This window comes from Telopea speciosissima, chromosome 10, assembly GCF_018873765.1.
Source record: "Telopea speciosissima isolate NSW1024214 ecotype Mountain lineage chromosome 10, Tspe_v1, whole genome shotgun sequence".
NCBI lineage: Eukaryota > Viridiplantae > Streptophyta > Magnoliopsida > Proteales > Proteaceae > Telopea > Telopea speciosissima.
In genome coordinates this window covers 42,490,517-42,517,342 of record NC_057925.1, presented here as the reverse complement: position 1 = coordinate 42,517,342, position 26,826 = coordinate 42,490,517, and the positions used below count along the sequence as shown (strand labels likewise).

The 26,826-nt window shown below is 39.7% G+C and overlaps 1 protein-coding gene across 1 annotated transcript; it reads right to left on the bottom strand.

Moving 5' to 3' along the window:
* Positions 1-20,750: 20,750 nt before the first annotated feature.
* LOC122641917 (purple acid phosphatase 18-like) lies at positions 20,751-26,788 on the bottom strand. The gene is made up of 5 exons (XM_043835251.1): positions 26,559-26,788; positions 24,737-25,405; positions 23,887-24,075; positions 23,324-23,412; positions 20,751-21,118 (listed from the first exon to the last, which is right to left on the bottom strand). The coding sequence occupies exons 1-5, from the start codon at positions 26,697-26,699 to the stop codon at positions 20,899-20,901; spliced, it is 1,308 nt and encodes a 435-aa protein (XP_043691186.1). The 5' UTR covers positions 26,700-26,788; the 3' UTR covers positions 20,751-20,898.
* Between the last annotated feature and the right edge of the window lie 38 nt (positions 26,789-26,826).

The following is a 26,826-nucleotide window of genomic DNA, read 5'->3' as shown; positions in this document are numbered from 1 at the left end:
GGATCCAAGATCTCATAAGGGTTTGGTCTCATTTGGTCCAAGGGTAGGGTTTCATGGCTTAGAACCAAAGGTTCAGCAACAATAGTTGCAAGGCAGCTCATAGGAGCTTGAACCAGGGTTTAATCAGCACCATTAGAGCTCCCAATATGGGATGAGCATCACCTTGAGTCCCAAATGGAACCCTAGGTTAGCTCAAGCTCAAGGAATCTATCAAAATGGAAATGGAAAGAGAGATGTACCTAGGGTTTAGGTCATACCTTGGTGAGAGGAGCTCCAATTCCAGCCCTAGCCAGCCTTGAAGATCCACCTCCTTTTCGTTCCTTCCTTTCCATCTCTTCTTTTTCTTCTTCTCTTGAAGCCTTGTCCAGACAGCAAGAGGAGGAGATGTGGGGCAGCCAGCCACCTTAGCATGGCCTCCTTCTTCTTCCCTTCCCCTCTCATTCCTCTCCTACTTCCACTTCTTCTTCTTCCTTGTCTCTTCTCCTCCACGGTTTGCTTGGGAGGGGGAGAGATAAGTGAATGTAAGGCTTGTTTTATCTTTTAAGGGTTAAAAGGGGACCTTAGGTTTTGTTTATTTAGGTGCCCCCAAACACTAATTAGTGTTTTGGGTTTAATTAGGTCTTAGGGCTTGTTTGGCTTAAGTTAGGGTATAAAACCCATTATTTATTTTAAATTAAGTCTTATGGGCCCACTTTCATGGCCCAATTAACCATTTGATGGTAAGGGTGGGGTCCATCTGGTCCGAGGGTCTAATTATGGTGTCCGGGACACGAGGATGTGGGTCCCACAGGAAAATAAACCAAAAGGGCAGGTAACAACATGGGCGGATCCACGAGCGATATTAGTTCGAGTGAGTCCGTTCGTGACTTCGTTGCTGCTGTCAAGGCCCAAACTTCGAGAAAAGTTATGGGGCTTTGACCCGTACTTCCAGGGCTTCGAGGAGACTCTCATAATAATATTTTAAGTTTGAGGTCACAGGTGTTGGCCAGTGCCACAATGGCATTACCCTTTGATAAAGGTCTAATTTACCCCGGGGTATTTGGGTATATTTCGAGTGTGGGTGTAACACCATTGATCCCAATCCAGCTTACATATCGTGGAATAGGTAGGATCATATTTTGTTATGCTGGCTTATTGCCTCACTTACAGAGGCTGTGCATGCCTAGGTGATAGGTTGTGTCACTTCTTATGAAGTTTGGAGTACTCTTGAACATTTATATTCAAATCCATCCACAGCCCGTATTATGCAGTTGAGGTTACAGCTCTAGCAAACCAAACGAGGTGTATCCTCTATCTATGACTATCTTCTGCAACTTAAAACTATTGCTGATCACCTTGCAATCCTTGGGCATCCAGTGGTCGATGAGGACTTTTGTTTGCATGTTTTAAATGGCCTTGGCCTAGAATATGTGGGTTTTGTTACATCAATATCCACTCGTAGCACTCCGGTCGCTGTAGGGCATGCTCCTTACACAAGAGCTCCACTTAAAAGAAGAATTTCCCTCCCTTGATATCTCATCACCAACAACTCACTTCACCGCTGCCTTTGTAGACTCTCGTGGTGGATGTTCTAACACCCGTGGAAATACCAACTATCGTGGTCGTGCCAATAACTGCATCCACTACTACCGTGGAAGGTCTGGTCAAGGTCGCCCTTCTCACTATGGTTACCACAATGCATCGCACTTTGGATTTGGTTTTAATCAAAGTAACAATTCCTCTCATGGTGCTGATCAATGTCAGATTTGCAACCGAATGGGCCATAAGGTCATTGATTGTCTTCAACATTACAACCATGCCTACTTTAATGGGTACACTCCTCCCCCTGTTGCAAACTTCATTGCATTTCCCCCATCGGAGGCTCCCAATAATGTTTGGCTACCCAACTTGGGCGCTACCCACCATATTACAAATGCCCTAGACAATCTTCATTTTTTTAACCCTTACTCGGGTACTGATCAAGTGCAACTTGGCAATGGCGCAGGTATGGCTATTCGCCATATCGGTAATGCATCTATTTCTAGTTCCTCGTCCCCTTTACTCTTACATAATATATTGCATGTTCCTTCAATTAATCATAATTTATTGTCTATTTTTCAATTTACTAAAGACAATAACGTTTTATTTGAGTTTCACCCTGATAGCTTTCTTGTGAAGGATCGTCGCTCGGGGAACTGCCTACTTCGGGGGAAATCTAAGGATGGACTTTATCAACAAGTAGTAAATAAATTGCCAAATAAGCCTTCTCCATAGGCATTTGTTGGAGAACACACCTCTATTACCAACTGGCACAATCGTTTGGGGCACCCTGCCCTCCGTACTGTTCATAGCTTAATTAGTTCTTTTTAGTTGTCTGTGACCAATCGGAAAGAATTTTCGGTGTGCAGTGCTTGTCAACAGGGAAAAAGTCACAAGCTCCCCTTTGTGGCATCCACCTCCGTCTCCACTGGCCCTCTAGTTCTCATCTTTTCTGATGTGTGGGAACCCTCCCCAATTACTTCTACTAGTGGTCATCGCTTTTATGTGTTATTTCTTGATGATTTTACTATGTTTATATGGTTGTATCCCTTGACTCATAAATCGGAAGTTTTTTATGTTTTTCAAAAATTTAAATTGCTAGTTGAAAATCTTTTTGATCAAAAAATTAAACGCTTCCATAGTGACTGGGAGGTGAATTTCACAATGTTTCTCGATTTCTTGAACTTGTAGGTATTAAACATCGCATCTCTTGCCCACATACCCATGAACAAAATGGGTTGGCTGAACACCGACACCGACACATTGTCGAAGCGGGTCTAGCATTACTCTCTCATGCTTTTGTGCCTAGGGATTTTTGGCACTACGCATTTGAAACTGTAGTTTTTTTAATAAAATGACTTCCCACCCCTGTAATTGGAAATGTATCCCCCCTTTTTAAATTGTTTGGAACTCACCCCACCTATGATCACCTACGTATTTTTGGATGCGCTTGTTACCCTTTATTAAGGCTTTTTAATCACCACAAACTTGATTTTAGATTTAGCATCCATACATTTCTTGGATATAGCCCTCGTCACAGAGGCTATATTTGTTGCACCCGCACCCCAAATATACCCCTATACCCCGGGGCAGTTTAGAGCTTTACCTAGAAGGTAATGCCACGGTAGCACTGGCCAACACTTGTGGCCTTAGACTTAAAATATTATTCTAATTACCCCCTCGAAGACTTGGGAGTGTGGGCCAAAGCCCTGTAACTTTCCGTGAAGTTTAGGCCCTGACAGCAGCACTGGAGTCACGAACGGACTCACTCGTACTAAATCCGCTCGAGGATCCGCCCGTGCTGTTATTTGCCTTTTTGATAATTTTTCCTGTGAGACCCACATACCCGTGTCCCGGACACTATAATTGGACCTTTGGACCATGTGGACCCCTGCTCTTACAATGAATTGGTTAAGTGGGCCATGAAAGTGGGTCCGCAAGACCTAACTTAAATGAATAATGGGTTTTAATACCCCAACTAAGACCAAACAAGCCTTAGAGGACAATTAAGTCCTATGGACTTAGGATACACCCAAACGTGACCTAATGGATCTAATGGTTATGAATAAGGCCAAACAAGCCCTAAGACCTAGTTAAAACCCATTTAAAGACCTAAGGGCCACTAAGTGTTTGGGGTTGCCTAAACCAAACATGGCCTAAGGCCCTTTCCTACCCTTAAAGGATAAGAGAATCCTTATTCTCTTATCTCTTCCCCTCCCAAGTAAACCATGGAGGAGAAGAGATAAGAGAAGAAGGAGAAGGAGGAAGGAGGAACAAGAAGTAGAAGTAGGAGAGGAATAGGAGGGGAAGGGAAGAAGATGGGAGCTATGCCAAAATGGCTGGCTGCCCCACACTTCCTCCCCAAGCTGACCGAACCAAAGGGAGAAGAGAAAGAGGAGGAGGAGAGATGGAGAGGATGGTTGGAAGGAGAATCTCACCAAGGTAAGACTCCAAGCTTGGTACCTCTCTCTCTCCATTTCCATTTTGTATTTTTTATGATTTCTTGAGCTTGGGCTAACCTAGGGTTCCATTTGGGACTCAAGGTGATGCTTGGCCCTAATTGGAAACTCTAATGGAGCTAATCTAGACCCCTTAGTGCTGCATTTGCAGCCATTGTTGGTGAACCCTTGGTCCTAATTCATGAAACCCAACCCTTGGACTTATTTGAGACCAAACCTTATAGGATCTTGGATCCATGAGGTGAGCCTAGGATCTAGTGACCCTAGGAAGGTTTAGACACCTCTCCCTTGTCCTTGAGAGCTTGGGGCACTCCAAGCTTCAAGCTAGAGCAAAAGCCCTCTGAAATCTCGAAAGAGACTGTGAACGGACGCACGATTGGATCCACCAATCGTGGTACCGTCCGTCAGTCCGTCCAGTATAATCTCTGTGTGTTGGACTACCCGGATGAAGGAACGGACTCAAGTCTGTTGCATCTACCGAGACCTCTCGGGTGTGTCTCAGGGGCGGACCCAAGAAGCACATCTGCCCATTGATCCGGTCCCTTTTAGGTGTGTCTCAGGTGTCGAACAGATGCACGATCGGATCCAAGTAAGATGTTTCGTTCGTGGGTCCGCTCGCTCTGTTTTACCTTTTGGCCTGAACGGAGTCAGGGACGGACTCACCTCTGCTGAAACTGCCCGTGAGTCCGCTCGTACTGTCTTGGTTGAAATCTGATTTTGACCTTGAGGGCCTAGCATGGGACCGTTCTATGCATGCTTTAATGATTATTTTTGTATTCCTAGGCTACCCAACTCGATGGATAGTGGGAAGCCCATGTGAGATTCATGTCAACCACACACGACGACACCCGTGTTAGGTGAGTGGGTTCTGGGTGACTTTGTTGGGTTTGAATATATATAATATACAAATCTTAAGCATGCTATTATATAATTATAAGCATTGTGCGCATTTCATTGTTACTCAATTGTGTACTATTGTGAATGTGATAATATTCTCACCATTGTATCGGGCTATGGTGCTGGGTGTGCCGGTACCGGGACCCCAATTTATTTAATTATGAAAATTGTTATATGTCATCCTGATCTGTATGTGTCATGCCGTGCTGGTACCCGGGTACTAGATGGAATGGGACGTTGATGCACCCGGAATACCTCTCGGGACGATAGGACCTGCATATAGCATATCTGTGGCTAGGATGCTTGTTCTCTTATGCTTCGACCCTTGCCAACAGGGGTTTATGTGTTGGATAGTTTGAGCACGTGATAGCTGTGGAGGCAGGAGAGGCCAGGTCAGGGGTAGTGATGGCTATCGGGGTCTGTCACTGGGTGGTCATGATGGCTTCTACCGACATAGGTCCCCTAGTGATAATTGAGGTTTCACTAGGGCGATAGGATAAGTGACCCTCAGTGTCTCCTGAGTTATCACAGTAGCATATACTTGACCAATAGAATTTGTGTGCTAGGTGGAAAATGAATCTAACATTAGCATGCATCATTCTGCTTGATATTGATTGTGTGATGTATGTGCATTCCCCTTTGCTCCCTCACTAGCTAGTGTAGCTAACCCCGTTGCGCAACCTCTTTTAGTTGATATACATGAGGTACTACTCTTGATGAGCACCATTAGATGTGAATCAAGTGGAGCCGGAGGCTGTAGCTTGGATGTAGATGTACACCCAAGATTGGTGCCCTTGGGGCAATTATTTATTATTCAATTTGTCTTCATTCCACAATCATGTATAAACTGTATGTTTATTTACAATGAGAGTAATGAATGGTTACTTATATGGAAATTGTAATATGTGTTATCATTAGAGAACCGATGCTCTATAATTTCACATGATTTAAGTTAATTTCGATTTCGCTAACTCTGTAATTGGAACGATTTATTCCATTTTGGTACGTTCCTTTCTGTTATCAATATGTGATGACAGGGTGGACTGTGGATCAAGACACTGTATCTGTGATCTAGGTAGGTATTGGGATGACACGGGTTGTCCCAGTCACGCCCTATGTGGCAGTATATATATTACATCGGGATGGGGGCATGACAATATTTGTTTCGATGTTCAATCTAGGCATGTTATTATTTCAAGGCATATCATTTTTATGAAGAACTTTTTCCCTTCCACTCGCCCTCACCATGTTTGTCCTCTCCAGTCCCTTTTGAACCATCTATACTTGGACTGCCTCCCCTCATACAATGGCTGTCCTCACCACCGTCAGCCTCTTCCCCTACACAACCTCACCATCTAGTGGTTGTTCCCATCAACTCTTATTCACCCTCCCCATCCCTACCTCTCCCTTCACCCTCATTGTCAACTACCAACAACCCAACCCCTGCAGTGCCTTCTACACTGCCCATTGTAGATCTATTTGTCGATCTTCCAGTTGAGAACCCACCTACCTCATGCCATCACATGGTGACCTGCACTCAAGATGGTACTCGAAAACCACATGTACTTGCTGCAACTCTACCACAATCTTCCATAGATCTCGTTGAACCTACCTCTTTCACTATGGCCAATCGAAATCCCCAATGGAGATAGGCTATGAATATCGAGTTTATAACCCTAATAAAAAATGGCACTTGATCCCTTACTCCACCTCAACCCTTCATGAATGTCATTGGTTGCAAAATGGGTGTTTCCTGTCAAACGAAAAGCGGATGACACTCTTGACTGCTACAAAGCCTGCTTGGTTGCAAAAGGGTATAACCAACAAGAAGGCCTTGATTACAATGAGACTTTTAGCCATACGGTTAAACCCACAACCATTCGTCTCGTCCTCTCCCTTGCAACCTCTCATTCGTGGCCTATTCGCCAACTTGATGTCCAAGATGTCTTCCTGCATGGTGTCTTACAAGAGAAATTTTTTATGTCCCAACCCCCCAGCTTTACTAACTCTCTCCTTCCTAATTATGTGTGCAGGCTTCACAAGTCCTTATATGGCTTAAAACAAGCCCCTCGTGCTTGGTTCGAGAAGCTAAGTTCTTTCTTACTTGAAATTGGCTTTACTAGTTCCAAAACTGACACCTCTCCTTTTATCTATCATTGCAATGATGTCATCATCTACATATTAATATACGTTGATGATATTATAGTTCCCGGAAGCAATGATGCTGCCCTCACTCGCTTCATTAGTCAAATGGCAGCTGCCTTTGCCATTAAAGACTTTGGGCCGCTTCACTATTTTTTGGGGATTAATGTGGTGCCTGTGGCACAGGGGTAATTTCTCTCACACTGCCAATACATCCTTGACTTACTACACAAATCAAACATGGCTACTTGCAAGCCTCTCTCCACACCGATGACCACGTCTACTCAGCTCACACAGTTCTCCGGTACCTTAATGGATGATTCGACTTTGTATCGAAGCTCCGTCGGCGCCCTTTAATATGCCACTTTAACACGCCCTGACATTCAATTTGTTGTCAATAAAGTGTGCCAGTTTATGCACCGCCCTACCACTGATCATTGGGCAGCGGTAAAATGCATCTTACGGTATCTCCAATCAACGGTAGATCATGGGCTTCTTTTTCAATGTCAATCCAAAATGCAGCTTTATGCCATCTCTAACACTGATTGGGCTGGCCGCCCTGATGATCGCAAGTCCACCGGTGGATTAGATATTTTTCATAGATCTAATCTCATTTCATGGAGTTCCCGTAAGCAAGCAACAGTAGCCCGTTTGAGCACAGAGGCCGAATACAGGGCTATCGCCAACACCGCTACTGAAGTTACCTGGCTGCAATCATTACTTAAGGAGCTTCACGTCTTCCTCCCAACAGCTCCTACTCTATGGTGCAATAATGTCGGAGCCACCAATCTTACTGCCAACCCGGTGTACCATGCATGCACAAAGCACGTTGAAATCGATTTCCACTTTGTGTATGACAAAGTCGCCAAAGGAAACCTCGACGTAAGCTATATTTCTACCGAAGACCAGGTTGCAGATATCTTCACTTTCATTTGCTCGTTTTGAATTCTTGGTGTCCAACCTCAATGTCACTAAAGTGCCCTTGAGTTTGAGGGGGCGTATTAGAACCAATCCCTCCATCAACGGAGATGATTTATCTCAAGGGATTCAATCCTCTAAGAATCAGCAAGACAATCTTCCAATTAAAGGAGATGATTTATCTCAAAGGATTCCATCCACAAAGGACCAGCAAGGCTTACCTTCAATAGAAAAGGTTAACGTTGGAAGGAGAATAAGTGATAAGAATATTGGATTACTCATGACACCTCTTGCTTCCTTAAATGTTCTCATGACACCTCCTACTTCCTTTAATGGAGGAACCGTCACTCATAACCATTGTAAATCATCTATAAATAAGGACCTAATGCTATGAAATAAATAACAAAGAGAATTGCTATTGCCGTGGATGTAGGTTTACCATAAACCGAACCATGTTATATTATTGTGTCCTCCTTCATCTCTATCTCTTCCTCTCTATCTCTACTTCTTCTTTATTTTCTCAACAGTCCTAATCACTCTTTTTTTCGGTGTAAAGACCTAAAAAGAAGAGAGGGTGGGAAATTTATTAAGTCACAAAAGACCATAGGTTTCTTGGAGGAAAATGAAGGAAAGAAAATTTCATTTTGCCACAGGTTTCTAGAGCTTGGTTATCTTTTCCAGAATAGATGGTGACCATCTTGAAAATGTTTGTCATCAGGGAAATAAACGGCCGGGAAATCAAATACTAAAATTAAAATTTTTTTTAGTTACTACTAAACATGGCTATGGAATTAACTCAAAAACATTTTAAATCTGGTAATTGAATTAGGGAGTGTCTTGAATGAGCACTTTTATAGGTGTATTTAAAACTTGATACATTTTATTTGTCCCTTTGTCTTATTTTCAAAAGTTTTTTATGATAGGGTATAGAAAGGGGTTTCAAAAATAATTTGAAAATGACATCATTATGTCATTGTAAATGTGAAATGATAATATTACCCTCATTGAAAAAATTGTATAATACTAAAAGGGCAAAAAAATAAGGTTACAAATTATTTAACACCTTGAGGGGTGTCAAAGAAAATTCCATTAAATTAATAAAAAGTGGCTATTTGAGCTGACCACGGAGGATATACTAGCTAGGGGTGTCAACCAGTTTGTCACGGTTGGTTTCGGTCGGGTCTAATTAGGCACCACCATTTTTAAGCCTAGCATGGACACAATATCATTCGGTTGGTCGGTGATCGGGCCTTAAACGGGCTTGGCACTCTTCTCCGTGGTGGATTCAGTAATTTCCATCTTCAAGCCAGAATCCTAAACTCCAAAGCTGATCAATCCCTGAACCCCATTGTCGATTGTTCTATTGAATCCCAAAGCCACTCTCACTTTCAACAAAGAATACACTATAGAGATCTATGGGCAAGAGAGGGGAAGAATACAAGAATACACATAATGTAGAGCCGAAGAGGAATTGTAGAACATACAGTTTCTTTCCTCTGAAATACGCTTCTCTACTGTTAAAACCCTCAACCTCAATGCCCAACTCTAAAGGACAAAAGAGATGAATTTAGAGAATAGAGATAACATATAGTCCAAAACTTAAATCAAATAGAAAAAGAAAACCGCAATGAGTTCTTCAGTTTGAAGGGATGGAAAACAAAGCGAGGACCATTTTGAGGCCGAAGATCGACAATAGGCTCACGATGCCAAAGATCAATGCTTACAAGGATTAGTGGATTACAATTTGGGGAGTGTTTCTTGAAGAGGAGAAAGCTTTGCTGCTGCGAAACAGACGAGCTCGTCCTAGTAGCTCTCGCCTCTCGATCTTCATCCCTTCACCAATTGGAGGAGACAAAGTTTCAGGTTTTCGTTGAAATAGGAAATAAATTGGGGTTTGTGAGGAGCAGGTTAGGTTTAATACTTTAATAGTGTGTGATTGTGTCTATATCCTATTTTTGGTCTATTTCGGTCAATAAAGAAATCGATCAAAATCTATTTCAATCAAGATTTACTTGTTAATCAGTGACTTAAAAACGGTCAGTGACTGATAAGACAGTTAGCAAGCGGTGAATGATCGATCAATGTTCAAAAATGGTCAAAGACTGACAGATTGGCAATGACCGATGAAAGTTCAGCAAGTGGTTTTAATCAATTTAAAAAAAAGGATAGTTTTGAAACTACCTGGTAACTACTGAAACCACCAAAATTGTCAAAGATGCCTACAAAAAGGGAAATTCAAAACAAATGAGGGATCCAACAAATCAATCAAGCCAGTCTTTATTTATTTATTTTTTTTTTAGGAGTAGTGTAATGTAGATTTTATCTAGCAACATGTCTTTTGGCTTGCTTCAAAAGACATTCATTATCATCAAGTTGCAAGCTTCAATAGTTTGTAGCTGGAAGAGTTGTGAAGACTTCAATAAATTCGTTTTTATGTTGTTAGTAATTTGGTAGATAGAGTAGTGGTAGTGTAACTACCAAGTTGTAAGCCTCATCAGTTTCGGATTTGGCAAGTTGTAATGACTTCAACAAATATGTTCTGCAAAGTAAGTAATTTGATTTTTTTTCTTCTCCTTCTTGGCATTGCAATCTTTGCATTTTTTAAAATCTTTGGAGTACCAAAGCACTAGTTGAATCCATCTTTGCCTGAAGCAAAATCAGAATAGTTTCCTCATCCATCAACGGTCTTAAGACCGAAGAAATTTGTGGGAAACAGATTGTGACTTTTATCGGTGGGCATCATTTGAATATATAATATATTATAAATCCAACACATTCATGTGACCATGTCCATAAAATGTCGGAGCCACTTATCTTATTGTCAACCCGGTTTTCCACGCATGCACAAAGCACGTTGAAATCGATTCCCACTTTGTGCGTGACAAAGTCGCCAAAGGAAATCTTGATGTACGCTATATTTCTACAAAAGATCAAGTTGCGGATATCTTCACGAAGCCACTTTCATTTGTTCGTTTTGAATTCTTGGTGTCCAACCTCAAAGCCACTAAAGTGCCCTTAAGTTTGAGGGGACGTATTAGAACCAATGCCTCCATCAACGGAGATGATTTATCTCAAGGGATTCAATCCTCTAAGAATCAGCAAGACAATCTCCCGATCAAAGGAGACGATTTATCTCAAAGGATTCCATCCTCAAAGGACTAGCAAGGCATACCTTCAATAGAAAAGGTTAACGTTGGAAGGAGAATAAGTGATAAGAATATTGGATTACTCATGACACCTCCTGCTTCCTTAAATGTTCTCATGACACCTCCTACTTCCTTTAATGGAGGAACCGTCACTCATAACCATTGTAAATCATCTATAAGTAAGGACCTAATGCTATGGAATAAATAACAAAGAGAATTGCAATTTCCGTGGATGTAGGTTTACCTTAAACCGAACCACGTTACATTATTGTGTCCTGCATCTCTATCTCTACTTCTTCTTTATTTTCTCAATAGTCCTAATCACTCGTTTTTTCGGTGTAAAGACCTCCAAAGAAGAGGAGGTGGGGAATTTATTAAGTCACAAAAGGCCATAGGTTTCTTGGAGGAAAATGAAGGAAAGAAATTTTCATTTTGCCATAGGTTTTTGAAGCTTGGTTATCTTTCCCAGAATGGATGGTAATCATCTTAAAAATGCTTGTCATTAGGGAAATAAAGGGCAGGGAAATCAAATACTAGAATTAAAATTTTTTTTAGTTATTATTAAAGATGGTTGTAGAATTAACTTAAAAATATTTTAAATCTGGTAATTGAATTAGGGAGTGTCTTGAATGAACACTTTTATAGGTGTATTTAAAACTTGATACATTTTACTTGTCCCTTTGTCTAATTCTCAAAAGTTTTTTATACTAGGGTATAGAAAGGGGTTTCAAAAATAATTTGAAAATGACATCATTATGCCATTGTAAATGTGAAATGATAATATTACCCTCATTGAAAAAATTGTATAATACTAAAAGGGCAAAAAAATAAGGTTACAAATTATTTAACACTTTGAGGGGTGTCAAAGAAAATTCCATTAAATTAATAAAAGGAAAAATATCATCCCCCTCCCCTCTAAGTTTCCATAATATTAACCCAATCCCCAAGTTTTGAATAATGATAACGCCCTCCCCTACTATCCCAAGATTCTATCATCAACCGTACCCTAACCATTAAAAAACTCCATTAAGTAATGATGTGACAGGTACAAAATATCTAAAACCCCAAAATACCCTTAATATTATTGTATTCCTTTTTTGCCCTCCCCTACGTTCCCTTTTGCATCGTGTTCTCCCATTTCCTCTTCTTCCTCTGCTGCTTCTTCGTCTTCTTCTTCCTCCGCCAGCAACTCGACCGATCCTTATGCTGAAACTAAGGTTAAGGCATGTTCCGGCCAATTTCTCACCGACCTTGATCATATTGGAATCACGCTGACTGATACATATTCCGATTCTGGATCAAATTCTAAGGGTTGATAAAGGAATTGCATCAATTCGAAGTTTTTAACTTTTAAACCATGGGGATTGAAGAAGAAAATGTGGAGCCCAAGTGGAGCAGGTGGGAGTGTAAGGAAAATTTGAGGGAAACATGTATTGAATCGATTCATAAAAAAAATGAGGCGAAAACAGAAACCCCACTGAAACCCATTTCCATCCATTCCATTTTTATTCTTCATTCCTTCTTTCTATTCCCCATTTCCATCTAGTCGAACCTGAAACCTCTGCAACACATCTCTGTTTCCTATTTCTTGAAACCCATTTTGATTCCACTATTACCGACCCTTCTTTCTCCTTCATTTTTCTATTTTGTCTTTCAGTTTTTTCTAAAAAGTCCCACCTAAACCCCACCGAACCCTCTCCCATTTTCCATATTCTTCTTCTATTTTCCAGCCTTTATCACATTCCATTCTATTTCTTCTTTTTTTTTTTCTACTGAAATCACTTCTCCCACTTTCTCTTCCCATCCCCTTTTTTTTCCTTTCTTCCATCTTCTCCAGCTCTATCGACCAAAACCCTTAACCAATTTCTCATCGTATCCCAACCACGACATAACCAATTCCTTCTTCTCTGTCACCGCCAACAACCGCTTCACTCTGCTCCACAACTTCAGCGCCTCATTGCCAGCGTATCAACATTACTGAAAACAGAACATTACCAATAAACAAGAACAGAAAAAGTAAAGGAAAATTTGAGGAAAACATGTATTGGATCGATTCATAAAAAAGATGTTAGAAGATAATCCGCATCGGTGCATCACTTTCTACCTCACACATAAGCACACACATACAAAAGATTTGTGTTCGTAAGAGACGCCACAGGGTTTTAGGGCTTTATGAAGGAATGAATGAGGAAGGAAAGGGGGAGCAGGTTGTCTGTTATACATACGAACTAGGGTTAGGTTTTCCGAATTCTTATATCAACTTCCCACTTTTGTCCCGTGGTGGTGGTGGCGGTGGAAGAGGATCGGAGTCGGCAGTGGTGGCGATGATGGTGGTGCTGGTGGAAGGAGAAGAAGAAGAAGCACAGAGGAAGAAACGACGCAAAAGAGAAAGTATAGGAGGGCAAAAAGGGAATATAATTTTAAGGGTTTTTTTTATAAACATATTAAGGGTATTTTGGGGTTTTAGAAATTTTATATATGCCACATCATCATTTAATGGTGTTTTTTTAACGGTTAGGGTAGGTTGATAGAATCTTAGGAAAGTAGGGGAGGGCATTATCATAATTCAAAACTTGGAGATTGGGTTGATATTATGGATACTTAGAGGGGAGGGGGATGATATTTTCCCTTAATAAAAAGTGGCTAATTGAGCTGACCACGAAAGATATACTAGCTAGGGGTGTCAACCGGTTTGTCACGGTCGGTTTCTGTTGGGCCTAATTGGGCGCCACCATTTTTAAGCCTAGCATGGACACAATATCATTCGGTCGGTCTGTGATTGGGCCATAAACAGGCTTGGCACTCTTCTCCATGGTGCATTCAATAATTACCATCTTCAAGCCAGAATCCTAAACTCCAAAGCTGATCAATCCCTGAACCCCAGTGCCAGTTGTTCTATTGAACCCCAAAGCCGCTCTCACTTTCAACAAAGAATACATTATAGAGATCCATGGGCAAGAGAGGGGAAGGATACCAGAATACACATCATGAAGAGCCGAAGAGGAATTGTAGAACATATTGTTTCTTTCGTCTAAAATACGCTTCACTACTATTAAAACCCTCAACCTCAATGCCCAACTCTTAAGGACAAAAGAAATTAATTTAGAGAATAGAGATAACATATAGTTCAAAACTGAAATCAAATAGAAAAAGAAAACTGAAATGAGTTCTTCAGTTTGAAGGGATGAAAAACAAAGCGAGGACCATTTTGAAGCCGAAGATCGACAACAGGCTCATGATGCCGAAGATCAATGCTTACAAGGATTAGTGGATTACAATTTGAGGAGTGTTGCTTGAAGAGGAGGAAGCTTTGCTGCTGCGAAACAGATGAGCTCGTCCTAGTAGCTCTCGCCTCTCGATCTTCATCCCTTCACCAATTCGAGGAGACAGAGTTTCAGGCTTTCGGTGAAATAAGAAATGAATTGGGGTTTGTGAGGAGCAGGTTAGGTTTAATACTTTAATAGTTTGTGATTGTGTCTATACCCTATTTTTGGTGTATTTCGGTCAATAAAGAAATCGACCAAAATCTATATCAGTCAAGATTAACTTATTAATCAGTGACTGAAAAACGGTCAGTGATCGGTCGATGTTCGAAAACAGTCAGAGACTGACAGATTGGCAATGACTGATGAAAGTTCAACAAGGTTGTTTTAATCAATTTAAAAAAAAAAGAGTAGTTTTGAAACTACCTAATAACTACAGAAACCTCCAAAACTGTCAAAGATACCTATAAAAAGATATTCAAAACAAAGGAGGGATCCAACAAATCAATCAAACCAGTCTTTATCTTTTATTTTCTTTTTTTATGAGTAGTGTAATGTAGATTTTATCTAGCAACATGTCTTTTGGCTTGCTTCAAAAGACATTCATTATCATCAAGTTGCAAGCTTCAACAGTTTGTGGATGGAAGAGTTGTGAAGACTTCAATGAATTCATTTTTATGTTGTTAGTAATTTGGTTGTAGAGTAATGGTAGTGTAACTACCAAGTTGTCAGCCTCATCAGTTTCAGATTTGACAAGTTGTAATGACTTCAACAAATATGTTATGCAAAGTAAGTAATTTGATTTTTTCTTCTCCTTCTTGGCATTGCAATCATTGCATTTTTAAAAGTCCTTGGAGTACCAAAGAACTGGTAGAATCCATCTTTGCCTGAAGCAAAATCAGAATAGTTTCCTTATCCATCAACGGTCTTAAGACTGAAGAAATTTATGGGAAACAGATTGTGACTTTTGTCGGTGGGCATCATTTGAATATATAATATATTATAAATCCAACACATTCATGTGACCATGTCCATAAAATGTCGGAGCCACCTATCTTATTGCCAACCCGGTGTTCCACTCATGCACAAAGTACGTTGAAATCGATTTCCACTTTGTGTGTGACAAAGTCGCCAAAGGAAATCTTGATGTACGCTATATTTCTACCAAAGACCAAGTTGCGGATATCTTCACGAAGCCACTTTCATTTGCTCGTTTTAAATTTTTGGTGTCCAACCTTAATGTCACTAAAGTGTCCTTGAGTTTGAGGGGGCGTATTAGAACCAATCCCTCCATCAACAGAGATGATTTATCTCAAGGGATTCAATCCTCTAAGAATCAGCAAGACAATCTCCCAATCAAAGGAGATGATTTATCTCAAAGGATTCCATCCACAAAGGACTAGCAAGGCTTACCTTCAATAGAAAAGGTTAACGTTGGAAGGAGAATAAGTGATACGAATATTGGATTACTCATGACACCTCCTGCTTCCTTAAATGTTCTCATGACACCTCCTACTTCCTTTAATGGAGGAACTATCACTCATAACCATTGTAAATCATCTATAAATAAGGTCCTAATGCTATGGAATAAATAACAAACAGAACTGCTATTGTCGTGGATGTAGATTTACCTTAAACCGAACCACGTTACATTATTGTGTCCTCCTTCATCTCTATCTCTACTTCTTTATTTTCTCAATTGTCCTAATCACTCTTTTTTTTTGTGTAAAGACCTCCAAAGAAGATGGGTTGGGGAATTTATTAAGTCACAAAAGACCATAGATTTCTTGGAGGAAAATGAAGGACAAAAAATTTTATTTTGCCACAGGTTTCTAAAGCTTGGTTATCTTTCCCAGAATGGATGGTGATCATCTTGATAATGTTTGTCATCAGGGAAATAAAGGGCAGGGAAATCAAATACTAAAATTAAAATCTTTTTTGGTTACTACTAAACATGGCTGTGGAATTAACTCAAAAATATTTTAAATCTGGTAATTGAATTAGGGAGTGTCTTGAATGAGCACTTTTATAGGTGTATTTAAAACTTGATACCTTTTATTTGTCCCTTTGTCTTATTCTCCAAAGTTTTTTATGTTAGGGTATATAGAAAGGGATTTCAAAAATAATTTGAAAATGACATCATTATGTTATTGTAAATGTGAAATGATAATATTACCGTCATTGAAAAAATTGTATAATACTAAAAGGACAAAAAAATAAGGTTACAAATTATTTAACACCTTAGGGGTGTCAAAGAAAATTCCATTAAATTAATAAAAAGTGGCTATTTGTGTTTACCACAGAGGATATACTAGCTAGGGGTGTCAACCGGTTTGTCACGGTTGGTTTCGGTCGAGCCTAATTGGGCACCACCATTTTTAAGCCTAGCATGGATACAGTATCATTCGGTCGGTCAATGATTGGGCCTTAAACGGGCTTGGCACTCTTCTCCACGGTGCATTCAGTAATTACCATCTTCTAGCCAGAATCCTAAACTCCAAAGTTGATCAATCCCTAAACCCCAGTGCCGGTTGTTCTATTGAACCCCAATGCCGCTCTCACTTTCAATAAAGAATATACTATAGAGATCCATGGGCAAGAGAGGGGAAGGATACCAGAATACACATCATGAAGAGCAGAAGAGGAATTGTAGAACATGCTGTTTCTTTTCTCTAAAATATGCTTCTCTACTGTTAAAACCCTCAACCTCAATGCCCAATTCTAAAGGACAAAAGAGATGAATTTAGAGAATAGGATAACATATAGTCCAAAACTTAAATCAAATAGAAAAAGAAAACTGAAATGAGTTCTTCAATTTGAAGGGATGAAGCCGAAGATCGACAACAGGCTCACGATGCCGAAGATCAATGCTTCCAGGGATTAGTGGATTACAATTTGAGGAGTGTTGCTTGAAGAGGAGGAAGCTTTGCTGCTGCGAAACAGACGAGCTCGTCCTAGTAGCTCTCGCCTCTCTGTCTTCATCCCTTCACCAATTCGAGGAGATAGAGTTTCAGGCTTTCCGTGAAATAAGAAATGAATTGGGGTTTGTGAGGAGCAGGTTAGGTTTAATACTTTAATAGTTTGTGATTGTGTCTATACCCTATTTTTGGTCTATTTTGGTCATTAAAGACATTGACCAAAATCTATTTCAGTCAAGATTGACTTGTTAATCAGTGACTGAAAAATGGCCAGTGACTGATAAAACAGTCAGAAAATGGTCAATGATCGGCCAATGTTCGAAAACGATCAGAGACTGACAGATTGGCAATGACCGATGAAAGTTCAACAAGGTGGTTTTAATCAATTTAAAAAACAAAGGGTAGTTTTGAAACTACCTAGTAACTACAGAAACCACCAAAACTATCAAAGATGCCTATAAAAGTAGAAATTCAAAAGAAAGGAGGGATCCAACAAATCAATCAAACCAATCTTTATCTTTAATTTTCTTTTTTAGGAATAGTGTAATATAGATTTTATCTAGCAAAATGTCTTTTGACTTATTTTAAAAGACATTCATTATCATCAAGTTGCAACCTTCAACAACTTGTGGCTGGAAGAGTTGTGAAGACTTCAATAAATTTGTTTTTATGTTGTTAGTAATTTGACCATAGAGTAGTGATAGTGTAAGTACTAAGTTATAAGCCTCATCAGTTTTGGATTTGACAAGTTGTAATGACTTCAACAAATATGTTCTGCAAAGTAAGTAATTTGATTTCTTCTTCTCCTTCTTGGCATTGCAATCTTTGCATTTTTTAAAGTCCTTGGAATAGCAAAGCACTAGTAGAATCCATCTTTGTCTGAAGCAAAATTAGAATAGTTTCCTCATCCATCAACGGTCTTGAGACCGAAGAAATTTGTGGGAAACAGATTGTAATCCATCTTTGTCTGAAGCAAAATTAGAATAGTTTCCTCATCCATCAACGGTCTTGAGACCGAAGAAATTTGTGGGAAACAGATTGTGATTTTTATCGGTGGGCATCATTTGAATATATAATATATTATAAATCCAACACATTCATGTAACCTTGTCCATCAAATCAAAGATTATATATATTTATATATAATATAATATCATTATATACTGATATAACGACATGCATGATGCATCACAGAATTTAATATCTTAACCATTAAAAAAGCATTCAGGTTTCAGTCGAGTCGGTCGATGTCCCACTATGCACTGGGAACAATCGTTTGTAATCGGCCGGGCCTTAAGCCCGACACATCTACTAATCGGTCATGTCGGGCTCCGTTTTTTTTTTTTTTCTCGATTGGTATCAGTCGACTTTACTACTGCAGGCGTGTAATTAACACCCCTAATACTAGCACCCTATTTATGAAATGAGAGAGAGTTCTCTGAGCAAGCAAGGTACACTACACCATTTTTTTAATTCACTGTTTGTTTCTATCCAAAACAATTTATATTTTAATGAATGTGAGGAGGTATGATATAAGCCTTGCGCAGAGAGAACCTTTTCCTTTATGAAATTGTTATCTTGTTGCCTCTCATTGGTGCGTTCTCCTGTGCCGCTTGTTCAGAAAACCCTTTATCTAAATTTATTTACTTTACAACCAAATCCCTTTGGGGGGAAAAAAATAAAAATATAAAGATAATATCTTAAAAATGCAATCTTAAAAATTGGGTTTTCTTTCCCATCACTATGCCTAATGAAGTATAACGCTTCATTATTTGCCACATGACAACATGGGTTAGTCCATGTGATGGAGGACCAGACTAGTATCTCATTGATATAATTTCATCTTAAAGTGGGTAGAGGAAGTAGCTAAAATCATAGTTGCAAAACCATGACTTGACTCGGTCGAGGTACCTTGAGTAAAAAAAAAAAAAAAAATCCTGGTCAGAAGTTGAAGTTGAAGATGACCAAACTCAGTCTGAGTCTTCCCCGAGTCTCATGTGACTGTGTTTTCACCCGAGTCAACCAAAAATCGCTGTGGTCATTTGCTCCTTCCATTAAATTTTTTTTTAAGAAAAATCCTTATTGGTGAAACCAAAACTCCAAGCCCTCATCCGTTTTTCTACAACTCCAATCGCCATTCTCTTTCCGTTTTCTTCAATGGAGCAAGGGGCAAGTGACAAGGGAATTTGCGGCTCTGCAACTCCACTACCCACACCCTCTCTCCTTCTTCTGGGGGCTTCTATTGCGGCTCTACAATTCCATTGTCCATTCCCTTTCTCTTTCTTTTAAGCTCAGTTGCGAGCTTGCAACTTCAACAACAGTGAAGCAATAAGCTCCTCTAATCTCTCTCTTCCCTCTGTTTCTTGGTTTCTTGCCTTCTTGGCTCTCATGGTGTTGCCTTCATCCTCTCCAGTGTCTTCTCCGACATTGATCTCTGCAAATGTCTCTCCACAGTTGCCTCTAAAGCTCGGTGCCACCAATTACCCGTTATGGAGAGCGCAGTTCTTACCACTGCTGAGAGGTTACAACCTGTTAGGTTATGTGGATGGCTCTTTTCCGAGACCCTCTGATAGCTCGGCAAGATCAACTCATCTTGAGTTGGATCATTGCTTCTTTGTCTGAAGCTACTGGGAAGCATTGTCCTTCTTGCAAAAGTCTTTTCTTCTCACTTGGGGAAAATTTTTATTTCTTCTAACCCACTGGATTCTAGATTTATTGACTATCTTTTCCCAAATTAATTAATTCTCTGGATGCAAACTCTCGTCACTGAACCCCATATGGCTTTCAAGCCTGTTTTTATCATCAATTTTGGGATGACATTTGGAAGGATATCAAGTCCCTGGTGCTGTCCTTTTTTCATTGTGGATCCATTCCTCCGATATGCAACCACCCTCATAAGTTCATGTTTGTTTGAACTTAAGTAAATTAAAAAAAAAAAAATAGATTGGCCAAGCCTATTTGGTTAACTTAAAAAATTTACCATATAGCAAGTTGGATAGGATTCAACTTTTGTGGATAAACAGATCTCTATGTCCCCTTCTCCCATCCAAATTTCACCCGAATGGACTTTACCAAGTGGCAAAGTAAAGAAAACTTATAAAAACTGGCACAATTACAGTTTAGACTTTAGAATGCCATTAGTGTGCACAGATATAAAAGGGAATGCAAGCCAATACTTGCACAGGCTTATATGGTTGTGTTCAAGTGTGAAACTTGACAAGCGATCTATCCAATAATTGGAATTTTGTCACATCTTTCTACCACATGACAATATGTTGTAGACTATGAGGGAATCTTATTTTCACAGCCATGGAGTTGCAATCTTCCCTTAATTTTGCCACATCATTCTATTTATTTGTTGTGTACTACTTTTTGGTATTGTGTATCCATAATAGTTCTTCAATAATCATACTGAATTTAATCATAAAAAAGGAATCAAACTGAACTCATACACTGGAATGTATATAAACCCCTCTCTCTCTCTCTCTCTCTCTCTCTCTCAATCTATTAATTGAAATACAAACTACAAAGTTGCACAATACTATGATATATTCTTTCACCACATATATTTACATAAAGCCCTATCTTGCACATTTTATATTAGTTATTAAAGGGAATACCAGAGATGTTCCAATTTCTATGGTGCCGTAAGGAACTTCCTGAATTCATGACTCTTTTCAGCAAGACAACCTGAACTGAGCAATGATGTTATCCACACTTGATCTGATCTTACAGGCTCATCATCATCATTCCTGTGCCAGCTCCAGGATGCATGAGTTGCATTCAGAATCATGAGCTCACCATGACCAAAGCTTGCTTCACGGAATGCAGACCACTCTGGTTCTGGGTTTATGTAGCTGTAGATGCATCAAAAAGTGATAGATTAAAGAGCAGGCCCAAAGACTATTAAAGGCAAATTTCTATTCTCCATAATGCAAAGAACTAAAAATTGGAAACCCATACAGGTCAGAGAATAAATTTAACACTAATAATCTTATTTGACCTGAAAAAAATTGTTGAAAGTATGTCCTTCCTCCCTAAGACAAACAATAAACTTGCCAATGTGGTTTCTTAGAATAAGGCAATGCTTATCTGAAATATCCGCAAGATTGGCATAAGTTTTAATTTAGTGAACATTTGAATCCTAAAAATCATCGTCTTCTCTAGTTTCACTACAATTACCTTCATCATAGTTTCCAAGGCAGTTGCCTAGGCGACTGTCTTGACGTCAAGGCCCCTTGACAACTAGGGTCGCCTTGGTCGTCTTGCGTCCAGGCGCCCTCCAACATCTTGGTAATGTAGGCTTACATTGGTAGAGGACCAACTAGGAGCCAGATAACCAGGATCTGTTATGAACAGGTGAATCAGCTAAGTCAAAAATTGGGTTTTTGGTGAAATTAGGGTTAGGATTTGGTTAGGGTTAGGGTTAGGGTTTGATGTATGGGTATGTCAAGTTGAGGTAGGGGAGTCTATCAGTGAAGGTCCTGAGATGTTTTGATGGATGGAAGTGTGTAAACTTGAATGGGCAGCAACTTAGGTTTAGGGTTTTGGGTTTTGAAAGGTGGAAGATGATGGAATCTAGGGTTTATAATAACAGGAAATCAAGTGGTTGAATAAGCTTAATATTTAGGTTGAGTGTGGGTAGGATGGAGGGGAATATATGTTGAAACTTACGGCTAAATTAGATGGCTAAATTTGGAGTTATGGAGGTTTCCTAATAGAGATAGGAGAGAGGGGTAAAAGTGTAATTTCAGACAATCAGCTGGGTAGATGGTAATGAAATTTGGAAAGAGTCTTTCTTAGGGTTTGAGAAAATTTGATCAAAATTTTAGCAAGTTCTAACGGTAAGATTTGGCTGGGCAGAATTCTCGCGAAAATTACCTTGCATGTGACCTTCTAGAAGGGGGGGAAGAATAATTCCTGGTTTTCAGTTCTAGACTTACTTGTGGATGAAGAACACATTGGATCAGAATTGGGGTGACCTTGTAGACTTGAACAGTGCTTGATGATGTAGAATCACTCTTGAAATCAGAACTTGAATGTAGAACTTGAACGTAATAGCAATGGAAAAAACAAATAACCAATTCAAACCACCCAGGTTAGGGTTAAGCTAGGGTGATGTTGGGAAGTATATCAGTGAAGGTTAGGTTAAGTTTTAATGGGTCTAGGATAGCTAACCAGCATTGGCAGCAAGTTTTAGGGTTAGGTTTCTGGGCTTTTTTTTTTTTCATTAATAAAAAAATTGTGTTCAATACTTGCCCCCCTAACAACATTATATAAAAGACTCAAAAGTAGACTCCTACACTAGAAAGGAAAGGCCTAACTCAATCCTTAACCTATTAGCCAACCTAAATTGACTAGGAAAGTGAAATAACAAAAGAAATAGACTCAAAACATGGCTGGACTTATAGAGTCATAATCCAGCCCAACTTAAATAGTCACATGACCACTTAACCAAGTCTTTTTTTTTTGATAAAAACTACTTAACCAAGTCATATGATCACTTAAGTGATCACATGACCACTAATTACATAAAAATAAAACTAAGGAATCTCGTATGCGACCTAATTACCCATATTTTAGGCCCATAAAAGTGGTATATTACATAGAAAACCCATGGGATCAAAAGCCCAACATGTATACAACCTAACCCTAGACTTATTCCCATCAAAATAAGCCTCTTTTGGTGATGTATCTGCATCACTTGGGTCGCCTAGACACTGTGACAACTATACCTTCCATCTCACTCAATTCCAAATTTTCACAAAATAGGTAAGAGTTAAAAATCCATAGTAGTGTGGGAGTAACCTCATGATCCTTCGACCATAAATGCAAATCCAAGACAAATAGACACTTTAGCCAATAATTTTCAACTTAAATTCCAGCAACTTCCAATTCTAATGTTCCAAACAAATAACTGTGTGGCATATTAAAATTTTCAAGCACTCGCAAGGATAGCAATTGAGAACAGGCAAGAATAATACGCTGAAAAGAATTTAAATTCATGGAAGCCATCATAACTTCTGCTACTGGAATATTTTATGAGAGAGAAAGAGAGGTACCTCTGTGCTAAACCTTCCCTGTTGCCTCCATCACCTACAGTTATATGGACAGCTCCGCAAGGGTCTGGTCTTCCATTGTTGACACGTTTCTGCCATGCAAACAACCATAGATTATAACAAGGGACTAGATTTGCCAGTTGAAAGCTTCATTTGTCTAGAAAAGATTATGGGCCAAGCCATATGTTTAATTTCACCACTCGCTCTTTATACAGGAAACTTCACCACATTAGCTGCCCTGCAGCATTTCAAAAGAAAGCTCTCTTTCTTGGGCACTTTCTCGACATTTTTTCAATATCCAGCATCATTAGCAGAGAAGATCAATATATAACGGGGTTAGAGCTGATATAGAATTGGCCAAGAATACAGAGCCATCTGAAGAAGTCCTCTATCTAATGGAGACTACTGATAATGGGCCATCATTCCACCATGTTGCAGGAAGGCCATGTGGTGAAAAGATCCAAGTTCTAAATGGTTTGTATGGACTTCTACCCAATACTCTTTCCCACTTTCAGTACACTAAGTGCCCCGAATTTAGAAGGCAAGGCTAAAAGGCATCTACTTACTGAGCGTTCATAAGCATGTACATGGCCAGCAAGAACGATATCCACACCAGCAGCATGAAGCAAAGGTTCCATGGAAGCCTTCATATCATCTCCCTCCCCTTGATGAGCCTTATTGCTGTTATACCATGGAGCGTGAAATAGCACTATCAGCCATTGTGTCTTATTCCGGTCCACTTTTGAAAGATCAGCCTACACTAACAGCATAACAGGAATCTTTCTTTATACGAACAATTAAAGAAATATCATGCAGAGAGTACATGACCATTCACAATTTCACATGCGTTGCTGACATAGTCTTAATGTTGAGGTGATTCATGCCTTAACTAGTTAAAAACTGAGCAAAGAGAGAAAGAGACTACTAGAAAACAAGGTTTTCAACATCTGAGTGAAAAGGTAAAAGAGTCCAGTACTCTTCAAAAATGACGTGGAAAGAGGATATGGGTTTGCATGCAAAGTGGGTAAATAATGCAACTCTAGTGACCATGATTACTTCAATCTATATAATTAGCAATTAATGCATATTTCCATCAAGCAGCAGTTTACAATTGATAAGAAACTTCTTGAATGAGCCAAACTCTTCGGATCATTAGAAATGTTCATAAAATCTACACGCAAGGCATCAATGGTTTGCCAGGATCATGATCACATAACTGTGTTTCTTTTTTTATTAAAATCCAGAAATCCTTAAAAATTTGTTTCCCTTAATTGAAGAAGCATTTTTGGAGCGGCTTAGTCATTCCTTTAACCAATTTAATTGTGCCGATCGAATCACTTTGTCCGAATTATCAACTATACTGTCTAAAGAAAGGGAAGTAAAACCAAGAGGAATTTAGGAGCAGCATGAGCTTACCTTCAGCCAGCTATATTGATCTGAGTACTGATCATAATCTGCATAAGAGCCGAGCATGATAACATGAACTCCTGCAACTTCAAAAGAATAATAAAGATTCGAATTTGATCCACTCTCCTCAAATGGCATCTTCCACCTGGCATTATATGATTCAAACCCTGCCTTAAAGAGTGGTATACTCTCTTCTTCATGGTTTCCTTCAGTTACCATCCATGGCCTTTCACTTGCAAGGGGTTGCACCAACTCACCAAATGTGTCCCATCGGTGCTGCTGGTAATCTGCATAAGAGAGGTCCCCAGGAAGCAGATACATGTCATGGTTACACCGGCCAATGTGGTCAAGAGTTGACACAGTCCAGCCTGTTTGACCAAGGTCTCCTCCCACGGCAAATGTAATTGGGAACTTAGAGGGCGGAGTCTTAAGCTTGAACTCTGGACCTTCTCCTCCACACTGGTAAAAGTAAACTGTATCATCTTCCAAAGGTCCAATGACAGTGTGGTGTATCTTTCCGGAGCTATAGAACAAGTAGCTGTATGATGTGGTTTCTCCTTGACCTAAGGCTGTATATTTTCCAGGTGATATTCCATATTCAACAACAGAAGGAGAGGATGCATCATCAGTGATCCATGTGATACGCATGTGCTTTTCTCCTGCTAGAGAGATGTGAACCTGCAAGAACCGATCTGTCATGCGAGTAAAATTGAACCAAATTAAGCCACAGTACGGAGGAAGAAGCAATTATGAACCATATGAGAAGAAACATCTAATAATCCAGCGCTAAGTTGCTTAATGATTTATTCTCTTAGCTTTAGAGTCCACTCAGGCCTCATACGTCGAAGCTTTTGCTTGACTGGTCGATGGATGGCTAGTAATTTGCATACCAGACTTACAAAAATGGTTATACAAAAGTAGACACTACACGCATAATGTGTGGACTAAATAAGATCAATTCAGCATCTAAGGGTAGAGGAACAACAGATTAAATAGATTGGCAAAGGTCATACATGGGCAGTCTAGGAGTGAATCCATGGATAGGTACCTAGTTGTGCCACATGGCAGGTCAGATGAGGCTGAAATTTTGTGGCCAAGTAAACTCCCAGTTCCCCTGCTCATTCACTGAAACAGAGTTTGTCGCATGGCAGAACAAAGCATTGAACAAATCTCGGACTACCAAGAGGGTGGAAGGGACTATGTGGGGTTGCATGGAAGCACATGTGAGGGTAAATGATTGAATTCAAGTCTGAAATTTGACACGTGGCCTATTCAGATCATTCCATAATATCCAGTGGTCATAATTGCCACGTCATTTTTCCAAATGGAAAAATTAGCGTGCCTATCTGGAGAATCTCTCCAGACGTCCCCGGCTTAGAAAACTTTCGCCGAAATAGGGAGCTCTTACAATCCCACGCAAAAAGAGTTTCCTGTAAAGAAATGTGTATTGCACTCTGCATATGTAGACACCACTGTGTTCCGATTAACCCCCCCCCCCCACCCAAAAAAAAAAAAAAATAATCCGCAAAATAAATTTGAGACATGAATTCAATCATATACTTATGCAATTTAAAGTCTTTCCCAACTGTAACACATTGACAGAGACTAACTAGTTAATTAAAGGAAAGTGACACTTTTTTCCCCTAATTGCTGAAAAACTCAAATCTAAAAAATTTTGGTATACGAATTACCTAAACTATTCAATCACAAGAAAACATAGCATGAGACCAGAGAAAAGGAGGCGGGGGGGGGGGGGGGGGGAAGAGAGTAAAACTGAAAATAAAAATTGAAATTAAGCTCAGAACGGCAGAAAAATAAAAGAAAAATTTACCTGCTGAGGAAGAGACGAATGCTTCTTCTTCCAAGGAAAATCTAAAGTTTTCCGAGGCTTCGGCCGAACATAGTCCGCCGTCGCACCGGCGGCGATCAACAAAACGATCGCCACTACCAACTTTCGATCCATACGAACCATTAAACCCTTTCTGCTAGTTTAGCAAAAATGCCGAAATATCTTCAACCTAAAGCTTCGGGTCTTGGGTCTGATCACCACCGAAAGTTTCCACTACTACTACTACTACTCATCACGCGACAGGAACCTA

What these genes read in the sequence shown, in the direction of transcription:
- LOC122641917 (XM_043835251.1), bottom strand. Translation starts at nt 26,699, where the DNA reads ATGGTTCGTATGGATCGAAAGTTGGTAGTGGCGATCGTTTTGTTGATC. An exon ending in ATCAATATAGCTGGCTGAAG is followed by an intron (nt 24,076 to 24,736) that starts GTAAGCTCATGC and finishes CTGTTAGTGTAG; the next exon opens with GCTGATCTTTCAAAAGTGGA. An exon ending in TACATGCTTATGAACGCTCA is followed by an intron (nt 23,413 to 23,886) that starts GTAAGTAGATGC and finishes TTTGCATGGCAG; the next exon opens with AAACGTGTCAACAATGGAAG.